Source organism: Pavona decussata, unplaced genomic scaffold (genome assembly GCF_977016875.1).
Source record: "Pavona decussata unplaced genomic scaffold, jaPavDecu1.1 SCAFFOLD_14, whole genome shotgun sequence".
Lineage (NCBI taxonomy): Eukaryota > Metazoa > Cnidaria > Anthozoa > Scleractinia > Agariciidae > Pavona > Pavona decussata.
The window spans coordinates 704,313-727,500 of NW_028145437.1; the positions used below are offsets into that span (position 1 = coordinate 704,313).

Below are 23,188 nucleotides of genomic sequence, written 5' to 3' on the forward strand. Positions count from 1 at the left end.
AATGGTGACATATAAAAACAAACAAGGTTGACAGAACCTCATTTCCATATTACAATGGAGGACAAAACTCTAAGGACAATTAACACGTTTTGCTTTAATTTCTCCCCCTTTCCCCCTCGCCCCCAAGCAATGTTGTAGTTTGTGCAGCCCTGTACACTTTACCCTGTTCTAAAACTGTTTCTTCATCCCAACATTGTTTGGAGGGGGGTAGGGGAGGGCTATTCGCAGTGTCCACGTGGTTAGAGAAGTGCATGTTATGCTACGTCTGATTATTTGATAAGTGGAGAATGTGGAAGGAAGGCCTTTCCATAACCGTTCCAAGTTTTTTTGTCCTCCATTGTCTGAACAATATTCCAGGTGTTACCACGAAATTTGGTAGGAAGTTTTTTAGTCAAAAGTTGAGAGACCAGTATTCTTTGTTTCTGTTTTTAAAAGTAGGCTATGTCAGGTATCTTATTGTGTGCGTGTTTTGAAAACGAGTCGGAGGTGGGGGCAGGTAGGGGAACAGCATGGTGTGATATATGATATAAAGAGTCATGTCGTTTCGTTATATTATCATTATCTATTTGCTTTTTGTCTTAATCCCATCGTTATCAATGCAAAAGGGAGTGATTTTAATTCAAATTCTAAGAATGTCTGGTTTTCATGCCTGAAAACTGGTCATTGTATCCAGAGGTATAATAGTTAGGGGTGTAACGATTCATGTTCCTTTCGATTCGATTCGATTTCGATTATTGCCTTTCGGTTTCGATTATTTCGATTCGATTATGCAAAATATTAATGATTTTTAATTCTTGCAAGATGATACACAATGTAAACAACATACAACCCTAAACTCTCAATGTGAGGCTACAATAGTAACAGGAACATTATTAATCTATTTCAAGAATGCAATAAAAAATAAAAAACATGCAATTTGTCAGTGTTTTTCTTTGAGTTCTTTCTAGAATCTAGATCTAGTGCACTCTCATATTTTTCTTTAAAAAAGTAACTTGTCTACATGGTCACTATGCAAACATGACCTCTGAGCAGACACAATGTCCCCTGCAGAAGAGAAAACTCTCTCACTGGCCACTGATGTGGCAGGGACACATAGATATTTTTTGGCCAACTTTGACAAAATGGGATATTGCAGCTCATTTGCTTCTCACCACAACAATGGATTAGAGTTCAAAGGCATGGTTTCTTCAACTTTGTAATTAGCCAACTCTGACTCAACTAACTGCAACACTGACTTCCCAGGACGAACTTTAGTTATAAAAGCATCTCCAAAAAGATCATCCAAGGCAGATTTCCTTTTCTTTTCTGGTGGAGGATCACTTGTGAGGACAACAGTTGTCTCCCCACTGGAATTTGAATGTTCACCCTCCAGAGTTGGTAGACTTGGCAAATTGGGCAGCTGTGGCTGTCCCTGCACACTAGGCTGGTCTGCTTCACTCTTCACCTATGAACAGAAAAACACTCTATTATCATTTAATACGTTTGTAACTCAACTCAGTACTGTCAGTACAAGCAGTAAATGTTGGCTTATAAAAATTTCCAATTTTTACGAACCTGAACTGAATTTTGTTGTTGCTCATTCAGTGAGACTGCTTTCAAGGTAAGTGCAGTGTAGACATCTAGTTTCTCGGTTTCATCAAGATATGGGATGGATCTAAACCTTGGATCTAAACAGGAACTCTCCTTCAGAAACTGCAATGTGTCAAGGTCTGTATATCTAGAATATGAGAACAATTTGTAAACTACATTTTGCACCTCAAATAGCACTTCAGCATGTTTATTTGAGACAGAATACTCAACAAAAACCTTTATTGAGAAGATTCTTTGTAATTTGGATATAATAATAATTATTTAATCTGTAGACATACTAGACAAACAGTTGTTTCCAAACCTAGCATCCAAATCCTTTGCTATAGCTGTTTTCACTTCTTTAACAAGCATAATGTCATCATCTGAAACTTTCAACTGCTGAATCAGCATCTCCTTCAGAGGGTGATTCATGGATACTGTAGGCGTCTTCTCATCACAAAGGATAGTAGTAATAGTCTTGATTGGTCCCAGTACTTTGATGACACTCTGCTGCAGAGATGTCATTTTCTGACAAAAAATGAACATCTTTGGCATTTTTCTTGACATCTTTTGTCAAGAAGACAGCTTCAATTGCTGCCTGTTGCTCTAAAAACCGCTGCACCATGTCATATGAGGAGTTCCACATAGTTGGTACATCATTTATCAACTGGTGTTGTGGCAATTCCAATAAAGCTTGTTTTGATTTCAAAACTGCCATAGCTGTTGTGCTCCTGTGGAAAAAGCTTGCTATGCGCCTTATCCTTCCAAGAAGCCTGTCCATTTGAGATACCTTAAGTCCTTTTTGGGTTGCCAGATTGATTGTATGGGCCACACATCCAACATGTGGTGAAAGTTCAGCTTGCTTTGCAGCATTCACTATATTGCTTGCATTGTCAAATGTCAGAGATGGATTCTGTTCATATCTTTGTAAATTCCACTCAGATATAGCAGAAGTCAGTATTTTTGATAAGTTTTCCGATGTATGTGACTCATCCATTCTTCTTGTTTGCAAAACATAGTTTTTAATGTTCCATTCTTGGATGAAATGTGCTGTAACTGTTATGTAGCTTTCGGTTGATCTAGATGTCCATCCATCATTTGTTAAAGCCACGAACTCGGCACTTTTAAGGTCTGATTCGACTTCTGCTTTGACTTCTTCGTAAAGTTTAGGTATCACCTTCTCAGAAAAATGAACTCTGCTTGGTAAGTCATACCTAGGCTCCAGAACGTTGATCATGTGTTGAAACCCTTTATTTTCCACAACTGAATAGGGCCTCATGTCCTTTGCAATGAAAACTCCAATAGACTTCGTTATTGCCGTTGCTCTGTTGCCCGACCGCGGCAACTTATTTTTCAGAACATCCTGAATTTTTGACTGTCCAGGTGCAGTACTGTTTTTGATACCCGCCGTCTTTGACTGCAACACTTCCGTCTTTTCATCAATACTGTGTTGACTTTTTAAGTGCGCGCTCATGCTCGAGGTCGAACCGGCACAATACTTGAAAGTTGCGAAGCAAATTTTTCAGATAGTTTTTGACTTGTCTGTTGTTCCGTCTTTAGTCGGAAAACCATTATATTTCCACACTGCGGATCGAAAAGAAGCAGGCGGATTCACAATCGCTTGCTGATTCGTTGCCATGTTTGAGAAAGTGACAATGAGCACGCACATGGTTTGCCTTATTGGAAATTCTCAAGGGGTGGTAGAGGGGCAACATTTTTACCAAGCAACATGGCACCAGAACTGCAAGTTAGCATCTTTGATGGATTGTCAATGAAAAACGCACATCTTATTGAGATCTGGATGCTAAGTTTACAATATAATGACTCACTGAGGGCACTTTTGGAAAGGTATACAAAAAATCGAACCAAAATCGAAACGTGGAATCAAATAATCGTGAATCGAACCGAACGGTCATAATCGCTGTTACACCCCTGATAATAGTGGGTGGGGAAGGGGCATGTGGTGCGAAATTCGTTCCAAGGCTCAGCGCATTTTTCTAACGGTTTTTGGCCGTAGCATGATATTCGCCGTCGCAGAGTAAAAATGGAATGTCGGCAAGCTGGGAGACAAAGCGGATGTTGTTAAGTTTCCCTTTAAAGAAAGTTTTTCCAATGCAGTATTACAAGCTTGGCAGAATTTTTGGCGTTAGAGTTGTACAGTGGGTAACGTGAATTGAGGCTCATCACAATGCAGATAATGCCGAAAATGGGCAGGAGATGAATCTATACCATTATCACATGGCGATCAAACTGAAAAAGAGGGTCCGGTGGTTTCACACCACGTACTACAGCGCATACCGTTACGTCACGAAAGAAGACGACAACGCTTTTCACTCGCCTTGCCATCCAGATTTAACCGATGTTCCTCCTCAAACTCAATCTGCTGTGGCCACGAAAAAGAGGAAAGCGAAGGCCAAGCAACAGCGCCGGTAATCTAAGAAAGAGGAGGTGATCGCTTGAGCGCTTTTGACGTGTGTCAGCTGGTGCAAGCGAAATCCATAAGCTCACGCTTAGAGCTGGTGTCCCTAGCGGCGGCTAAAGTTAGAGAAGGGAAAACCGCGTTGGCCAAATTTATTGCCAACCGGGGAAGTAAAGCGGTTGATGAAGCGATTCAGTTAGCAAACAAATTTGCCGAGGCAAAACTCGTTTAAATCGGTCTAAAAAAAAACGCATTGAACTGCTAGAAGAGGAGCTGACCGGCGAGCGCATTGAGGGTTGTGAAGGGAGATGGCTTACACCTGCGGAACAGTTACTCCAGCGCCACGACATCGAAAATCGTTCATTTTGCAATGCGATTTACAGTGCACTGGAAAAAGGTAGAGGGACGTTTGGCAATGTACATACATGGTCCTGCAAATTGCGGGAAATCTTTTATTGTATTGCCATTGAAAGTTCACGTCACGTTTTCATTTGCCTGGATAGGTGCTGAAAAAGCCGAAATTATATATCTTAACGATTTTCAGTGGCATGCTAAAATCATCGCCTGGGCCGAATTTCTGCAAGCTCTAGAAGGGGATACAGTTCACTTACTGGTGCCCAAAAATTTATGTAGCAAGGATATTGAGCTATCAAAAGACACCCCGTTTTTTGCGACCTCGGATGCCCCATTGGTGCTAGTGAAAGGGGGTGTGATCGACCGCGTGAATACAGAAATGATGAACTACTGATAAGTTTTTTTCCATTTCTGGAAGCAAATACCACATGCAGAACAGGAGGATATCCCCCCCCCCCCCGTGTAGATTTTGCTTCGCAAAATTTATTTTGCGTGATGTGCGCGGCTGATGTGACCCCTCTTTACCTTGCGTGACTAGAACTGGTCATTTGAAAGACAACTGTTGTCACAGTTCTCACGTACAGTTATCGGTTTTAGATAAGGAATTATACACAGACAACGATTTTTGCAACAGTTCTCGCCTTAAACTAATAAAGAAATGAAATGTAAACAATGTTCTTTTTAAATGTTTAACCCGAGAACTGTTGAAAATCACAAAAGCCATCTGCCTTATGCATTACTTGTACAACATTCAGTGGTAATGAAACATTTTATTACTGTTTTTATACAGCTTGATAGTCCGGTAGCTAGGGTCAGAAATTTTGAGTTTCGTTCAACCCACGAGTCAGAAAAGGTTTGACACCGGATTTTGATGGAACAAGACCTCCTGATTAATGCCAGCTAGTTTGTAATGTCGAATTGTGGTATAGGTTCCGAGTTAAGAGTATGTTTTATTGCGCACCCCACGAGATTAGCATGAAAACGAGGCCAGTTCCCTTATCAGAGTTTACTTCTTTACTTATTGATTAAAATTATCACAAACGGCTAGTAAACCATTGTAATAATAAATAAAGCTATGTGAGGCAATGGTGTCGATAAAACGTATCACGTGACTGATCACGTGACTAATATAAGGCCAAGATGTTGTCTAGAAATAAATTAAAATGGTGTCTCCATTGCTTTAGAATCGTAAATGTGAAATTTATAGGTTTCAATGATTGTATTTGTTCAGTTTTAACTATTTTCTATCATTTCATCTAACAAGGATACATTTCTAGGTCACAATTTGGCTATAACATCAGCTTTCCCTCAGGTTTTGAATTAACATGAAAACAAGGCTGATGAAGTAGTAAGCATTTCTCCCCTATTTCTTGGCCAAAGTCAATCGTGACATAATAGAAGTTGAACCACTACTGAATTCAAGTTATACTATTTATTTTTACAGCATCTGGTGTCACATGATTGATCACGTGTCAAAGGTTTTAAACCACATTGTCTTAATTCAGATATAATATTATCACGTCATTGGCTAGTGGTTGGCGTACGCGTGTGGTTTTCTAAACGCTTTTCACACTTTTTACACTAAAAGCTAGTAGTACTTGGATGTGAACCTTCATCACTGTTTGAAACTGGAAATACACCCCAGTACTGTTGCCACATAAAAAAGAATACAGTCACATTTGAGCTTCCCCTTCTCCTCAGAAAGGGAAGCTAACTTAATAAACAAAATAATACTCAACAACAAAAGGAAAAAAACAGCACAACGTTGTATTTGAAGTTTTCCATTAACGTAGTATAGTTAAGAGTGACTGAGAGTAAGTGTACGCTCTTTCAGACTTGAAAATGAGGCTGGTGGGCCTCATGTCTATGATTCACCAGATCGAGGCTGTCAAATCCAACATGGCGGCCTCTATGGCCGGATCTCTACTGTGTCTGTAAGTACATTACTATTTCTTTTCTTTCCCTTTTCGTTCTAAAATTATTGTTTTTTACCATTATGTAGTCTTTCTAAATATCAATATTTTCCATTAATTCTATCATGTTTACATTTTAGTGTTTAAAACTGTTTTATGTTGTATTTTGTGTCAGCCATTATGGATAGCCTGTGTGAAGAGCCTAGTGAAGTAAAAACTGCTGATGGCTTCGATGTGCCACTCCCCCCAGCCTTCAAGAAACGAAAACTGAGTTTAAGTTCCTGTGTTAGAGAGGCAGAAACACACTGTGAAGAAAGGCCTGTGAAAGATGATAGAGTGTCTCGTTCTGCAAAATGCCCAGTAGATTGGTCAAAATGCTTCATATGTAAGAACAAAACATACAAGAAAGTAAAGGAGTTGATAAATGTGTGTACATTTGATGCATGTCAAAGCAAAAAGAAAGCAGCGGAAAGTAAAGGTGACGAGGACATGCTGCATGCTCTTCGTAGTATAAATGACGATCTCATAGCAGTGGAAGCTAAATACCACAAAAACTGCTTTGCTTTATATGTAACCAAGAAGACCTTGCATCAACATGAGAATGAGCAAAGTGAATCTCCACATGAAAGCGCGTTCCGGGAGATGACTAAAGAGATTTCCCCAGGACTGGATCAAGGAAAAGCCTATGACATGGGTTCGCTACTTACCAGGTACCGTGAAATCTTGGATGAAAAAGAAGTCCAAGGAGACAGCTACACAACGCAACGTCTGAAAGTACGCTTGGAGAAGCATTTTGGGGACAGCATAGTCTTTCACCAACAGACTGACAGAACTAAACCAGAGCTCCTCTATTCTTCCAGCATACAAGTTCAGGATGTTCTAAATGGATGGGCGCATTTAAACTAAGCAAAGGAAAGAGAAAAAGGAGAGGATAAAGATGAAACAAAAGAAAGAGATATTGCTCGTGTGGCAAGTTACATTAAAGCCGAGATAAGGAAATGCAAAGGCATCACGTCCAGGCCACTTGATGTGAGAGACATTAGCCAAGAGTCAACAAGAGAAGTCATACCAGACTCCCTGTATTGGCTAATACGTTTAATCATTAGCCCTGACGACAAGAAGTTTTCAGACAGATCAAGCATGTGTACCAACATGATAGACGAACGACAGGTTCTGAGCATTGCACAAAACATCGTCCATTGTTGCACAAATGGTCGTGTGAAGCTTCCAAAGCACACAAGTCTGGGTATGTGTGTTTACCACCTGACATCATCGAGAAATCTTGTAACACTGTTAAACAGGATGGGACATTGTTGTTCCTATGATGAGATGCGGGCTGTGGACACAAGCATTGCGTTACAAGTACTAGCTCACGCAGAAGAACATGGGACTGTAATTCCCTCAAATATTTCACCTGGTCCTCTTGTGCAAATCGCCGCAGACAACAATGACTTTACTGAAGAGACACTAGACGGAAAGAACACAACACATGCTACGACCATGGTGGTGTACCAAAGGAAGGCTTTTGGTCCAGCTCCACTTCCAAAGGTACTTGCAGACCATGCGACTAGGAGGCGATCCCTACAGACAAGTTCCAGTTTGTACCAGGCACAAGAATATTCTGCACATGGTAGACGGCCTGCTGTTTCTTCCTATGTTGACCTGGTTAAGCAGGACTGGTACAAATGTGACAACGAGATCTTCTCTAAAGCGAGTCGTACCGATGGGATCTGGGCACTACTTCGACTACACCCAGCAAAATTCCGCGAAGCTTTGAATGCAGAAATAGGAGAGAAGCAGGCTCTTCCAAGCTGGAGTGGTTTCAATGCGATTCTCTTTCCTGACATGCCACAAGAAAGTAACATTGGCTATTGTCTAATGATAGATGGCGACTCAACTGAATTTAGTACCATCTACACAGTTCTAAAGCACGCTCAGATGATCAGCACCACCTTGGGTCAAGAGGACACTGTTATCACCTTTGACCTCCTGATATACATGAAAGCCAAGCAAATCCAGTTCAGGTTTCCCGATGAGTTTTCTGATGTCATTCGATTGGGAGGTTTCCATATTGCGTTGAATTTTCTTTCACTGGTCGGAAAGAAATACCTCAACTCAGGACTTGACGATCTTTTCATAGAGTCCGGGGTATATGCTGCTGATACTACGTCTGCTTTAATGAAAGGCAAGTCCTATAACCGTGGAGTACAAGCACACAAGTTGGCTATGGAGGCCTTCTTTTGGCTCATGTGGATGTCCTTTGTTCAGTGGTACAACGTCTGTCATGCAGAGGTACAGATTGAAGAAGAGGATCTGTTACAGAAAATTGCCGATGGCATCAGTGTGGTAGAGCAGAAGGGCGATGTATCACAGAAGGTTCAGCAACTGCAAGAGGAACTTGGCGAACTAGCAACCTTACTTGAAGTCTTCAAATCACAAGCAAGAGCCAAGTTCAAGATGTTTGCATTCTGGGAACAGTACGGCGACATGATCAACATTCTCTTACAGTTCATCAAGGCAGAACGAACAGGGAACTGGGACTTGCATCTGTCCGCTGTCACAACCATGGTTCCCCACTTTTTTGCCCTGGACAGGCCTAACTATGCGCGATGGTTACCGGTGTATCTTGCAGACATGAATCAGCTCGAGTCGAAACACCCCAAGGTGCATCAGGAGTTCATTGTTGGGAATCATTCTATTAGCCGCTCTGGTCAGTCATTTTCTCAAGTTTCTACAGACATGGCTCTTGAACAGTCCATCAATGCCGATTCAAAGTCAAAAGGTGGAATTGTTGGGATAACGTAAAGTCCAGCAGCCCTTAACAGGTGGTTTCTAACTGCCCACGAGCGAGCGTCAATCACCACAGCTCTGAAAGAAATGTATGGACTTCAAGACAGCGACAAAGTCCCACATAAGGAACCAGCACCAAAGAGGGTACGGATGATGTCAGGAAGCTGGTGAAATGCTTTACCTCAGGATTAATGACCAACCCTTTCAGTGTAGATACAGAGTCCATTGTAAACTTTGCCACCGGCATCGTTCTACCTTCAGATGTTGCAGAAGGTCTTGTGAGTAGTACGGAGAAAGGTCTGGAGAAAATGACAACATTTGTAGAGAAGCGTGTCAACACAAACGTTGTAAATTTTTGGGACCCTGTTCCAAGCTTGAAAGTGAAGACCTTCAGTTCCATGGCAAAGAGGATGAATGTCAAGGCTGCAGACGACAAGCTCATCACTGTTAAAGCAGACAGGGACCTCTTTGGAAGGCTTCTCATTGCTCTGAATGCACGGCGCATAATGCATGCATATCAAGATGGAAGCCTTTGGAAAACCACGAAGAGTGTTCTGTCATCCATCATTGAGAAAGAGGTCAGTGTCGCCCCTCGCCTCCCTGTGTCATCACTAGAGACCGCCTATATCCTCGATGGAATGGCCATGGTGCAGATGACCAAGTCTGGCAGAGCAAGCACATTTGGTGATCTGGCCTTGAAGTATTTTACCATATTCACAGCGCCTTCACAACTCCAACTGTCTTGAATCTCACATTGTCTTTGACCAGTACATGGAGACCTCAATTAAAGCCGGAGAGCAATCAAGGAGGGGAGAATCTGCTGCTCTGGAAGTAGAGATAGGTGGTCCTTTGACTCCAGTGCCCAGGCAATGGGGAAAATTCATTTCCAACCCTCAGAACAAGGTCAACCTTTGTGACTACTTAATGAAATCACTGTGCAAGCTTCGACAAGAAAGGTTACCAGAGAACAAGAAACTGGTCATTGGAGGAGGTTTAAAGGACGGAGAAAGATGCGTGATGATTACAAGAGGCCACTGCTGTGATATGCCAAATCTCAAGTCTGACCACGAGGAGGCGGATACCAGGTTACTTCTTCATGCCAAGTACGCATCCACTCCAGAAACACGGATCGTCATTCATTCTCCCAATACAGATGTTCTTGTACTGAGTGCAGCTCATTTTGACCGTCTTGGCTGCAAGGAACTGTGGTTTCGTACTGGCGTGAAAGATCGGCTCCGACTAATTCCAGTACATAATGTCTCACAAGCATTGGGTCCGACCATGTGTGATGCTCTTCCCGCCCTCCATGCTCTAACTGGCTGTGATTCCACAAGCTCCCTTGCCGGCATTGGGAAGAGGAAAGCCTGGGATGTGCTAAGACGCAATCGTGCCCACCAGGACAGCTTGATTCTCTTTGGACAGACACAAGAACTGGATGTCACAACAGCCGCCAAATGCGAGCAATTCGTATGTGACCTCTACGAGCTGACGAGCTGAGGTATCTTCTCTTTTGTTTGAAGAAACAGAAAAACGAGATGCTACCGCCAACCTCCGACAGTCTGCTACAGCTCATGAACCGTGCAAACTATCAGACATATATCTGGAGACACTCGCTTGATGCTATGCAAGATCTGAATTCACCAGAGGGACATGGATGGGAGAAAGAAGAAGATATCTTGAAACCAGTGCTAATGATAAAAGAGCCGGCACCGAAAAGTCTGCTGGAGCTCACTACCCGCCAGTGCAAGAAATCTGAATGCCGCACTAATTGTTCTTGTAACAATGCTGGCCTTTCATGTACGGAATCCTGTGTATGTATGGCAGATGAGAGATGCCAGAATCCACATGGTGCACCATTATACAGCAGTGAGAGTGACAGTGAGAGTGATTCAGATTGAACGGGCTGATATTCGGCAAGCATAACCATCAAATACAGCTTCTCATAGATGTTTAAAGGTATTAAGCTCACTACGTGTTCATTTGTAACCTTCATTTCTACGTTGTGGAAAAATGTTTGAAAAGAAAAGTAGTGAGGAAGCATGTGTCATCACTCAGGATTTCAGATTCTTTACTGTGATTTTGTAAATAGTCACATAAATGTCACGTGATCAATCATGTGACACCAGATGCTGTGAAAATAAATAGTGTAACTTGAATTCAGTAGTGGTTCAACTTCTATTATGTCACGATTGACTTTGGCCAAGAAATAAGGGAGAAACGCATATTACTTCATCAGCCTTGTTTTCATGTTAACTCAAAATCTGAGGGAAAGCTGGGGTTATAGCCAAATTGTGACCTAGAAATGTATCCTTGTTAGATGAAATGATAGAAAATAGTTAAAACTGAACAAATACAATCATTGAAACCTATAAATTTCACATTTACGATTCTAAAGCAATGGAGACACCATTTTAATTTATTTCTAGACAACATCTTGGCCTTATATTAGTCACGTGATCAGTCACGTGATACGTTTTATTGACACCATTGCCTCACATAGCTTTATTTCATTATTAGAATGGTTTACTAGCCGTTTGTGATAATTTTAATCAATAAGTAAAGAAGTAAACTCTGATAAGGGAACTGGCCTCGTTTTCATGCTAATCCCGTGGGGTGCGCAATAAAACATACTCTTAACTCAACAGCCATGTATTCTTTGTCTTTTTTGCATTTCCCAAAACGTGTCACTCAAGTTCAGGTTTCGCTGGTTTGGGGTACATTTAACAACAGTGTGTTGTATCTTCATGAGGCTTTGCTGCCGCTTAACTCCTTCTTCAAAATGTCAGTAGATCTCTTCTGTCCCTTGAAGTGCAGTGTGCATGGCACTTACATTGCTTTTCCATCTCCACGAATAACTGCCTTGCAAGTCACCACCACAGTACAGTAGTTCTTTTCATAGAAAATTGTTTTTAAGAAAACAGGCTGATTTACCTCTCATTAAATGTCCAATAACCTTGCCATCATGTTGCACACAAACTGCGTACTTTTCGACGTACTGATTTATAATTTAGAGATATTGTTCCATTTCACTCCACTTTTCTATAATTAAATTTGGTTAAAATGTCGTCAATGTACACTGTATGAATAGAAATACACTGGAAACACCGTTTTTCCCTTATTTCCTGCCATTTGTTCTCAATTCTCGATAACTTGAGCTCCCAATTACTTGAACCTTTTCCAATCTCTGTTGATGGTTCAAGTAAGCAGGAGTCTCCTGTATTTTATTTATTTTTTTATTATTTACCTCAGTGAGTTGGGTTAAGTTACAATCAACGATATTAAAAAGACAAAGTAAAGTTTGAGTGCCTAGATAAGTACTTTTTCTTAGACTATTCCCGTGATGTAAACGACGTAATGAGATGTCCTCTACATCTGCATTGATTGCTCAGATCTTTTTCCTGATACCATCATTACAAAACTCACTTCATACTTGTTGCGATATACTGAAAAGAACCTATCGCCAAGTGTTGCAACTTAACAGATCAGTATTTTCATAGGGTGTTTTAGTCTTAGAGAAATGTTTCACTCAACATATCACATTTGCATGTTAATACAACATAGTCATGAAGAAGTAGATGTTTTGTTAAAGCAACAGGTCTTTTCCATCTTTGTGCGGTGCCCAAAAGATGCAGCTTCTGATCAAGGTAGCACAGGATCCTCCTTTACACACTGTGCTTCCTATGCACTGATGTCAACGAGGGTAGTGTTAAGCGGTAGCTTTGATGTATGAACTCTTAAAAACACCTTCTGAACTGCTCCTCTGCTATGGAGAGTTACCAGACCTAACTTCTGCAGTTCCTTCATCTCCTCCACTACCACTTCAGTTTTATTAAAAATTATTTGGAAATACAAATAAAGTTACACTGGTGGATTAAAAGCGTTCTGAAATTATTTACAATAAAAATGTTCCCGACGTTTCGGTCGCAATCACGGATCTTCTTCAGGGGAAGTGAAAGAAAAATTATGCAGAAGCACAGTTATAAACAAGACGCTGATTAAAATTCAGGATATGTGTCATTTTTTCTTGTTAGCGAGAGTCAATGTTTTTAATGTACCCACCTGGTGACAAACCCAGCTTCAACACTTCAGTTTTGACAAAAAGATTTGAGCAATTAATGCACAAAATATTTTTTAGTTAACCAGCATGAATTTAAGCAATTTTAGAGAACACCTATGGATGTGCAACCATCCATGGTCAAGACAAACGGCACAGCTTTTCCTAATATGCACTGACCTAGGCTGGTGAATAACATTTTTTTGCAAGAAAACAAGGCCTAGATCTTGTAGTAAAGCACACAACAAATCTTCCCGGGCTCGTGGATAAGATGGATTGCATGATTTACAGAATTCCCTGTACTTGTGCACTGAGAATAAAAAGAAGAGTATTATTATCAGATTGTTTACAGGCAAAGAGACAATTTCCTGTTCTTAACATTTTCCAAAAAAATTAATCTGGCATCTCATAAGCTATCAAAATGTGTTTAACACCCTATTACCTTATGACTTAAACCCTTTAACTGCCAGAAGTAATCAGTAGATAAATTCTCCTTATATTCTTAATATATATTTGAGCAGACATGTAAATAGATAAGAAAAAATTTACAACAAGTCCCTGTCTAAATATATAACCCAAATTTAATGTGCAATAAGATGTAAAGCAACTAAAAGAGTCGAAGTGCTTATCAGATCTTGTTAGTTAGTGACACTGTAAGGGAACACATTTGGCTGTGTGGACATCTACCAGGGGGAAGTTTAATGACGAAAGAAGTTAATGCTAAAATATAACTTTCAGTGGTGTGTTAATTAGATATAAGCGGCTTTTACAAGGCCATTTACTGAAACCACATACATATCTCTATGCGTCCCAATCAGCAAACAGCTCCTGAAGTGGGTTGTCTGTTAAGAAAGCTTAGGCCTTGTTGACTCACTGCCCATTATTTCAAAGCCATGGACGTCCACGATCACCAAATCCTCGTCCATATTCAGATATTCTTTTTCTAACTTTGCTATATCGTTGACGGTGCATTCTTTTGGAGCTCACCTCAAATGAGTTGTGTGGGTCTTAACAATTTCTTTATCTTGAAAATGCGCAAAGAACACTCTTTTAAAGCTCGGTAATGCCTTGGTTTTTCCTTTGCCCTGAAATGTGGACAACTTGCTGCTGACACTAGTATGAGCTTTAACTTGTGTTGCTGTTGCTGTAGAACGCCCGATGCCAAACTGTTGTGGTGAAGGAATTAGGGTTTCATTGCACAGACCGGGCACATTAGAGCTTTCTCCCATAACTTATTGTGTAAGCTTGTCCTGCCAGAATGTAGCGTCAAATGCTCTTGTGATGTCACTAGGGAATCTAGCAATTCTGGTAAAGTCATCCTCAAGGTATAAAGTTTCAGGAACAACCTAAAAATATTGTTGAAATAAGTAATTTCAACTATAAAAAAGGAAAAGCCACAAGCAACTTAATTGGTTGAAGGCGCAATTTCAACATTCAAAATAGTTTTCATAGCCTGCATTGCAAACGCTTTATGGGAAGCATGCGAGGACTATCTGGCTTGGATTTTGGTGCACAACCTATGGGAGACGAGGCGCGGAAGGTGGCTTGGGCAAGGGAAACAGGCAAGAGACACCTTCCAAAATGGTAATTTGCCCCGGGCATGTTCAGGTGCATTCAGCTGTAATCCTATCCAAACTGTTTTGCTAGGCTTTCTTCCTTGTGTGACAAGAATGCTTACCAGACATTACTGATCCCGCTATTAGTAACATAATTCTGTTTTGTTGTTTAGCTAAAGAAAACTGTGGCAAAAATAATTTTGTGTGCAATTTTATGAACAACACTCCTTTAAGCCAAAAAGTGTTACAAGCAAAATAATTCAAAGTTTATCATCCTTTATCTCAGCTTAAATATCCTTCTTGGGATGTGGGAGTGGGAGATGGGGTGGTGGGATGGCGACAGGTAACCCTTAAAGATATCACTTACATGTCTGCGATCAATTACATAGCCGCTTATCTTATAAACTCTTTTGAAATAAAACTTGCTGAATGTTTGACAGGTTTTTAACCTTTTCTTCAACCAAAATAAACAATATGGGCATGACGCGCTGCTTGATAGACGTACATACTTCAGAGTCAAGTGCACATGCAGCAAATTCCTTAACCTATGTCAGTGTTAAAAAAGCTGGTCCGTTTCTAAACAGCTGTATTTAAGATCTCATTGTTTCATGCTTTATTATTTTTTTATGAGGAATTTTTGATTCCCAACGACATGTTTGAGCCAAGAAACCTGGACTTCCCTTACGAAGCTTACCCAAAATTTGACTTACATGAGATGGTCTAGTCAGAATGTCTTGTTGAATTCCGACTCAAGAAAAGAGATATACACTTACTTGCTGATGTTCTGGAAATTCCTGAAACCATACGATGTGATCAAAGGTCAATTTGTGGTGGTATATAGGGCTTATGTCTGCTGTTGAGGCGGTTATCATATCCTTGCAGATACAGATATATGATTCTGAAATTTGCTAAGCAAATTCCCGTAATCAATTCAATTCAATTCAATTCAATTTATTTGCCATTAACAAAAAAAAATACAACATAAATACATTATAGACGACACACAATATTCTTACTATTACAATATTCATACTTGACTATTTACAATATTAAATGTGTTAAAGGCTAGGAAGCCTATATAGTAGCCGGGGGCTTATTAACTATAGGCTTCCTAGAACTATTGGATAAACCATAGAAGTTAAGGGTACTGATTGAAGTTAAGGGTACTGATTAGAAGTTAAGGGTACTGATTAAATAAATCAGCATGGTTACAGATATTTTGAGCGACCACGTATATTAAATGCATGGCCAACTGCTAACCCACTAAAATCTTGAGATCTTGGATCCCAATCACCTTGAGACATATGCAGTGGCCATCACTTCAAGAGGCTCACCTTTAGATAACTGCTTTGGCTTCATCGATGGCACCGCAAGGCCAATTGCATGACCCTGAGAGAATCAGCGGATACTGTACAATGGACATAAGAGGCTCCATGCTATAAAGTTTCAATCCTTGGTGTTACCTAATGTATTAATTGGAAACATGTATGGTCCTGTAGGCGAGCTAAATTGCCCCTTTTTGTTATATAAATTTGGAGGTTAAAAGATGTCTTCCTTTGTAAATTACATACATTATTTATTGTGACTGTTTTGTCTTCTCTGTTAGTTTCAGAAGGATGAAAGCACAAATGCATCAATACATGTTCATCCAGGACTGTTGCAAGACCAACAACAGTACGCCTTTTCCCATGATGGTCAAAGTACATCTTCAGGGGCCATTCAGATTTGGAGTTATAACAGATTAAGTAAAGGCATACAATATTGCAATGAGGGCTGTAAGGTCTTCCGTTGAATGGGTATTTGGGGATATTATAAACTATTTTAAGTTGTTGGACTTCAAGAAAAATCTAAAAATTGGGCTCAGCAGCATTGAGAAAATAATGTATGTTGTTTCTGCTCTGCTGCAGAACGCCCTTACCTGGCTTTATGGCAACCAAACGGCCACCTTTATTTATCTCGACCCACCAACACTGGAAGAGTATTTCTCTTAATAAGTCAATGAAATGTTTATTTCTGTCTGAAACAGAACTGCTCTTACATCAAAAGGAGAGCATGTAACATTTGTCTCCAGCAATAGTAGTAAGAAAGACTTTGTAAATATTTCTGCATTGTATAAACGCATCTCCAAGGTTTTTGGCGATGAATAAAAGACTATAATCTATAAAATATAGTTATTGTATGAAAGGGGCATTTGTATAGGTAATCACATGAGTCCGAGTAAAGTTAAGGATTACTATCACGCATGTTTTGAGAAGTTGCAGAAATTGCTGGTGACTGCAACTTCTGAAAACCCAAGTGATAGTAACCCTTAATTTTACGATGAATCATGTGATTACTTGTTTATAACATTAACATAGAGGGCAAAATTTCTTTTATTTCTTAAAGTGCACGTTCTTACGTAATTTCTTAGGAAACCATTCGTGTTCATTTTGGATGATTCAACCAACACACGAATGAGGTAAATGAAATTTTAGTTTTTCACAGTGATGCCAACGGGAACACTAACAACCAGGCCTGCTATCAACGTTTTGTCATTAAAAATATAAAGTCAATGCATTTCCAAGCAACATTAAGCCTTTGAAAATGTTTTCAAAGCGTTGAAAAGTTACTCAGAACTGATTTTTCAATGAAAATACGCTTGTGTCCACAACTTATATCACTTGAACTTTTTTGGATCGCATCATTCCCAGTAATATTCAAAGTGATGCTACAGTTGCTGAAATTGTAAATGTGACCTGGAGCACATGCAAGTGTGAATGTGAAGGAATTGGCAGGGTACAACTGACTCAAAATGCCTCTTGAAGGACCTGCACCACTGTTGTCAATGATTCTTGAAATCATTTGCTGTTCTCGCTCGTCTCCAGAGTCGTAATCGTCAAGTCCTTAAGCCGAAGCGTGGCCTGAACTATTCTTTATTTTGTACTTCGAGACGCCGGAACTTTTCAGCTTCTGGACAAAGCTTCAGAGGTGAGTTTTCCTAAATCTTTTACATGATAGTGTTTATAGTGTTTTTGCCAATGGTGTTTTTGTGAATCAAATGCTTGAAACGAGCTTGTCGATTACTGAAAGGTAGAACGGACCACTTCCATATATACTTCTAGATATAGCTTAAACAGCATGACTGAGCATCTTTTCTCATGGCAGACATTTTGGGAGCAACTACTCAGTTTTTGACGCTAAGTCCTCCCTCCGTCGTCTTTGTGAGACCGTTGTCAAAAGTTAGAAATTCAGTTCTATCATCGCGTTGCTGGGTCAAATCTTCCACTTTCATCTGGTGATGCTCTTGTCCTCCCTTTTAGGCCAGAGTGTTGGGTCATCAACCACCTCATTGTGTTACATTGTGCACGACTAGTCCCACTGCGAAGCTGGCCGTTCTGCCATAGGACAATCTTCTTTGGTGAAACTTTTCAATTGATTCGGTCGCTTTCCTTTTCCTTGCTCTCTAAGTTTTGTGGCCTTCCCTTCGAGTACTTTTCTAGAGTTAATGAAGCCTCTATCCAGGACTATGGATTTTGGGTACGACTTTGACTTTAAATATCTTTCCGTTGCCGCCTGTATCACTTTGAGGGAATCTGGTTGGTAGTCATCTCCGTCTTCTTTTCATAACTCGGCATAAAACTGTGAGAGCGTTCGAGGGCATCGCACTCATACTTTCCAGAGATTTGCATTCACATTTCTTTCAGTCGCCCACTTTTTGAAAACGTTTTTCCAATACGCTGTGCTCTTCTTTGTGTTTTCGTCTTTGCTCATTTCTCAGTTCTTTAATAAATTTCTCGTCAACTCTCGTGAAACGCGACGCCATTCTTGCAAAATGTTTTTCGCGACAATTTCGCCTGCTAGCCATTACTAGGCAAATGGCGGGCCAATCATTTAAAAGTAATTTTGCCCTCCTTGGAGCAAAAACTAACAAAAAATGCCCTGTCTGAGGTTAAAGTTTGATTAAACTGGTGTCTCACTGAAAATAGCTGGTCATTGATTAGACAAATTGTGCTTTAGTTGTTGTGTTTTAGTAGGTATAAAAGTCAGAGTAGCCGGTTACAAAAGCTGGTTGCTGGTTATCAGTGACAGCATTGAGAGTTACTGTATATGGAGTAAGTGGCTCTTATGTTGGATTACTGACAGAAATTAGTGGCATATTTTGTTTTGAGTTAGAGATTTAATACATTCTTTTAGTTTCAATAAATTGGTAAAAATGTGTTGCAAAATGTTCTGTTAATTTCATGAGTTGATAAGAATGATGTATGGTTGTGACAGAGTGGTTTGTTGGTGTTACATTTTGTAAGGATTGGCTAGATTGGATGTGTCTTGGGGTCATGGTGGCAGATTTCACACAATTAGATATATATGTGGGAAGTTATTAATAATCATTTTGGTCTATCCATTACTCGCTCTTTATCTGGTTAACTTAAGAATTGAGCGATGATTGGCCTTCGTTTTCCACTCGAGCTACACCTAGGTTTGCCTATTCTGTGCACTCTCTGGAACTTGATCTTTTCGGTGTCTTTGATGCCCAGATCAGCTTTCATGAAATTAACTAACACCTTTTGTGCGTCATCCTCGTCTTTTGTTCTCAGGAATTCCATGAAATCAAGGATATTCTTGTGGCTGATACACTCCCATACACAGGTTATCCTGTCTTAGAGTCTCCATTTCTTCTTTTTGACCCTCCAGTGTCTGTTTTAAACTCTCACCCTCGCTGTTGAGAAACGCCATTCTTTTGTCTATTTCGTTGACCAAAACTCTTGTGGTTTTGAACATGTCTTTTTTCCTGTTTATCTCTTTTGATCTTTTCGTTGAGGCTTTTCACATAGCTTTCTAGATGGTCGAGCTTCTGGAGCTTCTTCTCCATAACTTTCAGCTTCCTTAATACAGCGCTTAACTTTGGCAGTAGGTCTTCTGCCATGTCTAACACAGATTGGATTTCGTTGAACTCAGCTTCGCTGACTGGTTCAAATTTGATTTTCTTGTCTTCAAGGCAGTGACAGTCGCCTTCCCATGAGCCTTTTTTTCTCTCTTGTGACTTAGAGATGTCTCTGCTATTTAATTGACTTTCCTCTGCCATTTGCTTATCGTAGTTAATGGAGCCACAAAGAGCCAGAGCCAGCTAAATTTTTGTGCGGCTCATCAAACACTTTGGAACGTAATGGTAAATTCCTGGAATATTTTCTCCTAAAGACCAGAAATGAATGTGGGAAAGAGCGACGGGAGCCCAAACCACGCGTCAATGAAGATAACACTCAGACTCGTACCCAGTCGCTATTTACGTGTTTTGTGGGGTAAGAAGATTGGATACGAGGATTGATTGAGGTGCGAGGAGTGTCATGGGAAGAGGCGAAGGAAAAATAGCGACTGGCAGATTTCGTTTGACAGATCCGTGCAACCGTGGGTGGAACCGTGCAGTGCTCTTTTTCAAGAAAACGGAGTCATTTTAGACATTTCTTGCCGTCAAAATTCACTGCTGGTTCTGATTTGGTATTTAACAAGCTTGAGCGTTCGTCCGATGGGTGATTTCTTTTTTGCTGGCTTGTAATTTCGTGCTGCCTTAATGGCTTCTTTGCAGGAAGATTTAGGGGAAGATGATGTGGGTGATTTGGACAGTTCTTTTAGTGAATTGTGGATCGAAGGTTAGTATCTCAGTCATATTTCGTCCTTCTGCAAACATTCCTGCGAAAAAGCCATTACAGCAGCACGACATTACAAGCCAACAAAAAAGAAATCACTCTTCAGACGAACACCATATTGGATCAAAATCTGCCAATCGCTATTTTTCCTTTGCCTCTTCCCATGACACCCCTCACTCCTCAATCCATACTCGTATCCAATCTTCTCACCCCAAGAGACACGTAAATAGCGACTGGGTACGAGTCTGGATAACACTCTGAGCTTTCATTAAAGCAATTAAGAAAATTGAGATCAGCTACAGTAGTGTAGCTTTTATAAATCAGGAGTAAACAAAAAGCAACCACAAAACCGAATTAGTGAAGCGCCAATCACACTTTCTTTGTTTTGCTTTTTTCTGAGTTTTTGGTAAGCCCTTGACGCAAGGAAAAACTGTTTGCACCAGAACTGGAATAAATAACATTCGGAGATAGGAATTTATCTTAAAAAGTGGTAGAATATTAAAAAAAAAAAGATTTTCGGCAGTAACCATGAAGTTTAATTTTTTATTCAACCGTTCATAAGAACAGAAATAGTGACTTCACTGCAGCTTCTTCTATCCAATTTGGGCCATCTTCTAATTTAACGTTTAGCTCAATATTTTATGTAATATATCAAAGACGATAAAGCGTGTTTCATCAGATATCCAAACACTGAGAAGTAGTGTTTGATATGGCTTCTCAAATGATCAATAATTCTTGGAGAAATTCAAGGCTAAAGTTGGCAAATTTTATGGTAATTAGGATCACTTATCCAAACCACGGTCACAGTAGTGATTTTCTTTGTTTTCTTTTGATGAATTTTTGATGAGCTTGAGAAAACTAATTGAAAACTGTGATTTCACAGCTTCCATTTTTTAAAAGCGAGTATGCCTGCATTCAAAGCAAGATGGTCCAGCTGACTTTGCAAGTTCACCACGCAAAGATCTTTAAGGAAGCATGCCGACAAGACAGGAGTTAGAGGAGAGGGACATTCTTCTTTCTTTGCCTTTGCCTCTTCTAACACTTTGATACTCCGGTCAATGACCAACTCCCTGCAGAAGTTTGCTGCTTGTCGTTTGGTTCTAGAAGTCATTGTAGATCAAAGCATGTACGCAAGAATACTACATTCTGTGAAAAGAAGAACATTACTGTTAACTGACAAGCTGATCCTTCACTTGCTTCGGGGAGCATGATTGTTAAAAATTGGGAGGAATTGAATCAACCAAACTTAAAAAGAAAAAAGAACAGCTTTTGCAGTCGAAAATTGACTCCTGCTTTACGTTGTACGTATGCTTTACATCAGCGTTTGCATTTAGCCTTCTTAGTTGCCTTATGTTTCAACAGGTATTAAGAGAGCTTGACTACAAGATTCGCATTAACTGCGGCGGATGTAAAAAAATCGAATTTCTTCAAATTACCTGAAACTTATTTTACCTCAAAAGGGTCCCAGGCGCTGTAGATTGATGTCATTTATTCTTAGTATTTTTGCAAAATTGCCTCAGAACAGGAATTAAAAGATAATACTGGCGAAAATTATGATTAATTGCGTCTAATATCTGAGCAGATTTGCTGTATCAATGACAGACCAATATTACTTCCCTATGCAAATAACTTTATTCACTATCAGTAACATGCTTTAACGTTAGAAATATAGCTACAAACCAAGGAACAAGTTGCCAATGTCCATATACAATAGTTCAAAGAGTTGCTAGTAAGTTTCAAAATACTGAAAACGGAAAAAGTGACTCTACTGTTTAAGTGTTTAGGGTCCAACCCACTTCTAGGGGTAAAAACTATACTGCCTTGTCCCTAGTACTTTGCCATTGATGGCCAATGTGTTAAAAGTTTGGGTTTCTGTTTTTCAAGGATTGTTGACGTGATAAGAAAATGACACTTACAGACCCCCCTTGAAGAAACGAAAAATATACATTTTTACTTAAATTGTGGTTTCTACTGCTTTTGGTGAAATAGATGTTTCTATAACAAGCAGCGTAGAAGAACTGAAGTTGTAAACTCGAAATTCTTAAAAATTCAAAATAACTTGAGATTATCTGACTTATAATTTTGCTTGATTCATTTTATGAAACAGAGATTCCTTGTCTGGCTTTATATACTTCTCAGTTCAACTTTAATGTTAGCTATTGACAATGCTGTCAATAGCTGTTATTTATTAATAACACACAACATAAACTCACGTGATCTAAACCATTTTCCAGATAATAAATTGGTTATTTATTTTAATTTAAAAATGTCTTGGCTTCTTTTCCCCCAGAAACAACAACTTCTTTGGCTTCATGTAAAGCGAAAAGGTTCAATCACTTCAGATTGTCGCAATTTTAAAAGACTTATGTGTTATGTTGAACATGAGGTTACTGGGCTGATTTTCTAAGTCATGCAACCACAATTTTGATCCAAATGGTAGTTACATACTCCAAACTAAATTTCTGCAGTGTCCAAGGCAATTAATGTAATCACGTACAATCTTTTTTTCCCTTTTCACGAAACGTTTCTGAGCTTTAGTTGCATAAACCAGCGTTTCTATGTAATGAACGTCTACCTTAATAAATTTAACTGACACAGTTACATATTACAGCTGCAACTTCCAATGAGCTCTTTGATTTGATTAATAAAACCCTCCTTTCTGTTTCTGGAAACAGTGGCAATGTCTAATTCAAAATGCTCACAAATCCTTGCAAGTATGTCTATGTTGAACTTTTTCAACTTGTTTTGCTGACTTAGTTCACACAGGTTGAAGCGTTCATAACAGATATGGTGCTTCTCTGCGACCTCAGCGATGATACCTTCAGGCAGCTCTTGCAACTCCGTTTCATACTGCTCTACTTGAGTATCACTTTCTAGATCTCGTACTTTGTCCTCAATTAGATCTGCTGGGC

General features: G+C 39.7%; 1 protein-coding gene and 2 pseudogenes across 2 annotated transcripts; 2 read left to right on the forward strand and 1 right to left on the reverse strand.

The window, feature by feature from the left end:
• Positions 1 to 16,646, forward strand: part of LOC146487577 (uncharacterized) — a 205,385-nt pseudogene extending 188,739 nt beyond the window's left edge.
• Positions 1,137 to 2,687, reverse strand: LOC146487588 (uncharacterized). 2 transcript variants are annotated; one of them, XM_085128638.1, is made up of 3 exons: positions 1,892 to 2,687; positions 1,555 to 1,717; positions 1,137 to 1,444 (listed from the first exon to the last, which is right to left on the reverse strand). In XM_085128638.1, exons 1-3 carry the CDS (start codon positions 2,134 to 2,136, stop codon positions 1,148 to 1,150), a joined length of 705 nt encoding a protein of 234 aa, XP_084984764.1. In that variant the 5' UTR covers positions 2,137 to 2,687; the 3' UTR covers positions 1,137 to 1,147. The 2 variants fall into 2 exon arrangements, with proteins under 2 accessions (XP_084984764.1, XP_084984773.1); XM_085128647.1 differs by having other exon boundaries at positions 1,137 to 1,428; positions 1,551 to 1,717.
• LOC146487589 (uncharacterized) lies at positions 10,081 to 11,251 on the forward strand (annotated as a pseudogene).
• Positions 16,647 to 23,188: the final 6,542 nt, after the last annotated feature.

What these genes read in the sequence shown, in the direction of transcription:
- LOC146487588 (XM_085128638.1), bottom strand. Translation starts at nt 2,136, where the DNA reads ATGTCAAGAAAAATGCCAAAGATGTTCATTTTTTGTCAGAAAATGACA. An exon ending in GCAAAGGATTTGGATGCTAG is followed by an intron (nt 1,718 to 1,891) that starts GTTTGGAAACAA and finishes CTCATATTCTAG; the next exon opens with ATATACAGACCTTGACACAT. An exon ending in AACAACAAAATTCAGTTCAG is followed by an intron (nt 1,445 to 1,554) that starts GTTCGTAAAAAT and finishes TTCTGTTCATAG; the next exon opens with GTGAAGAGTGAAGCAGACCA.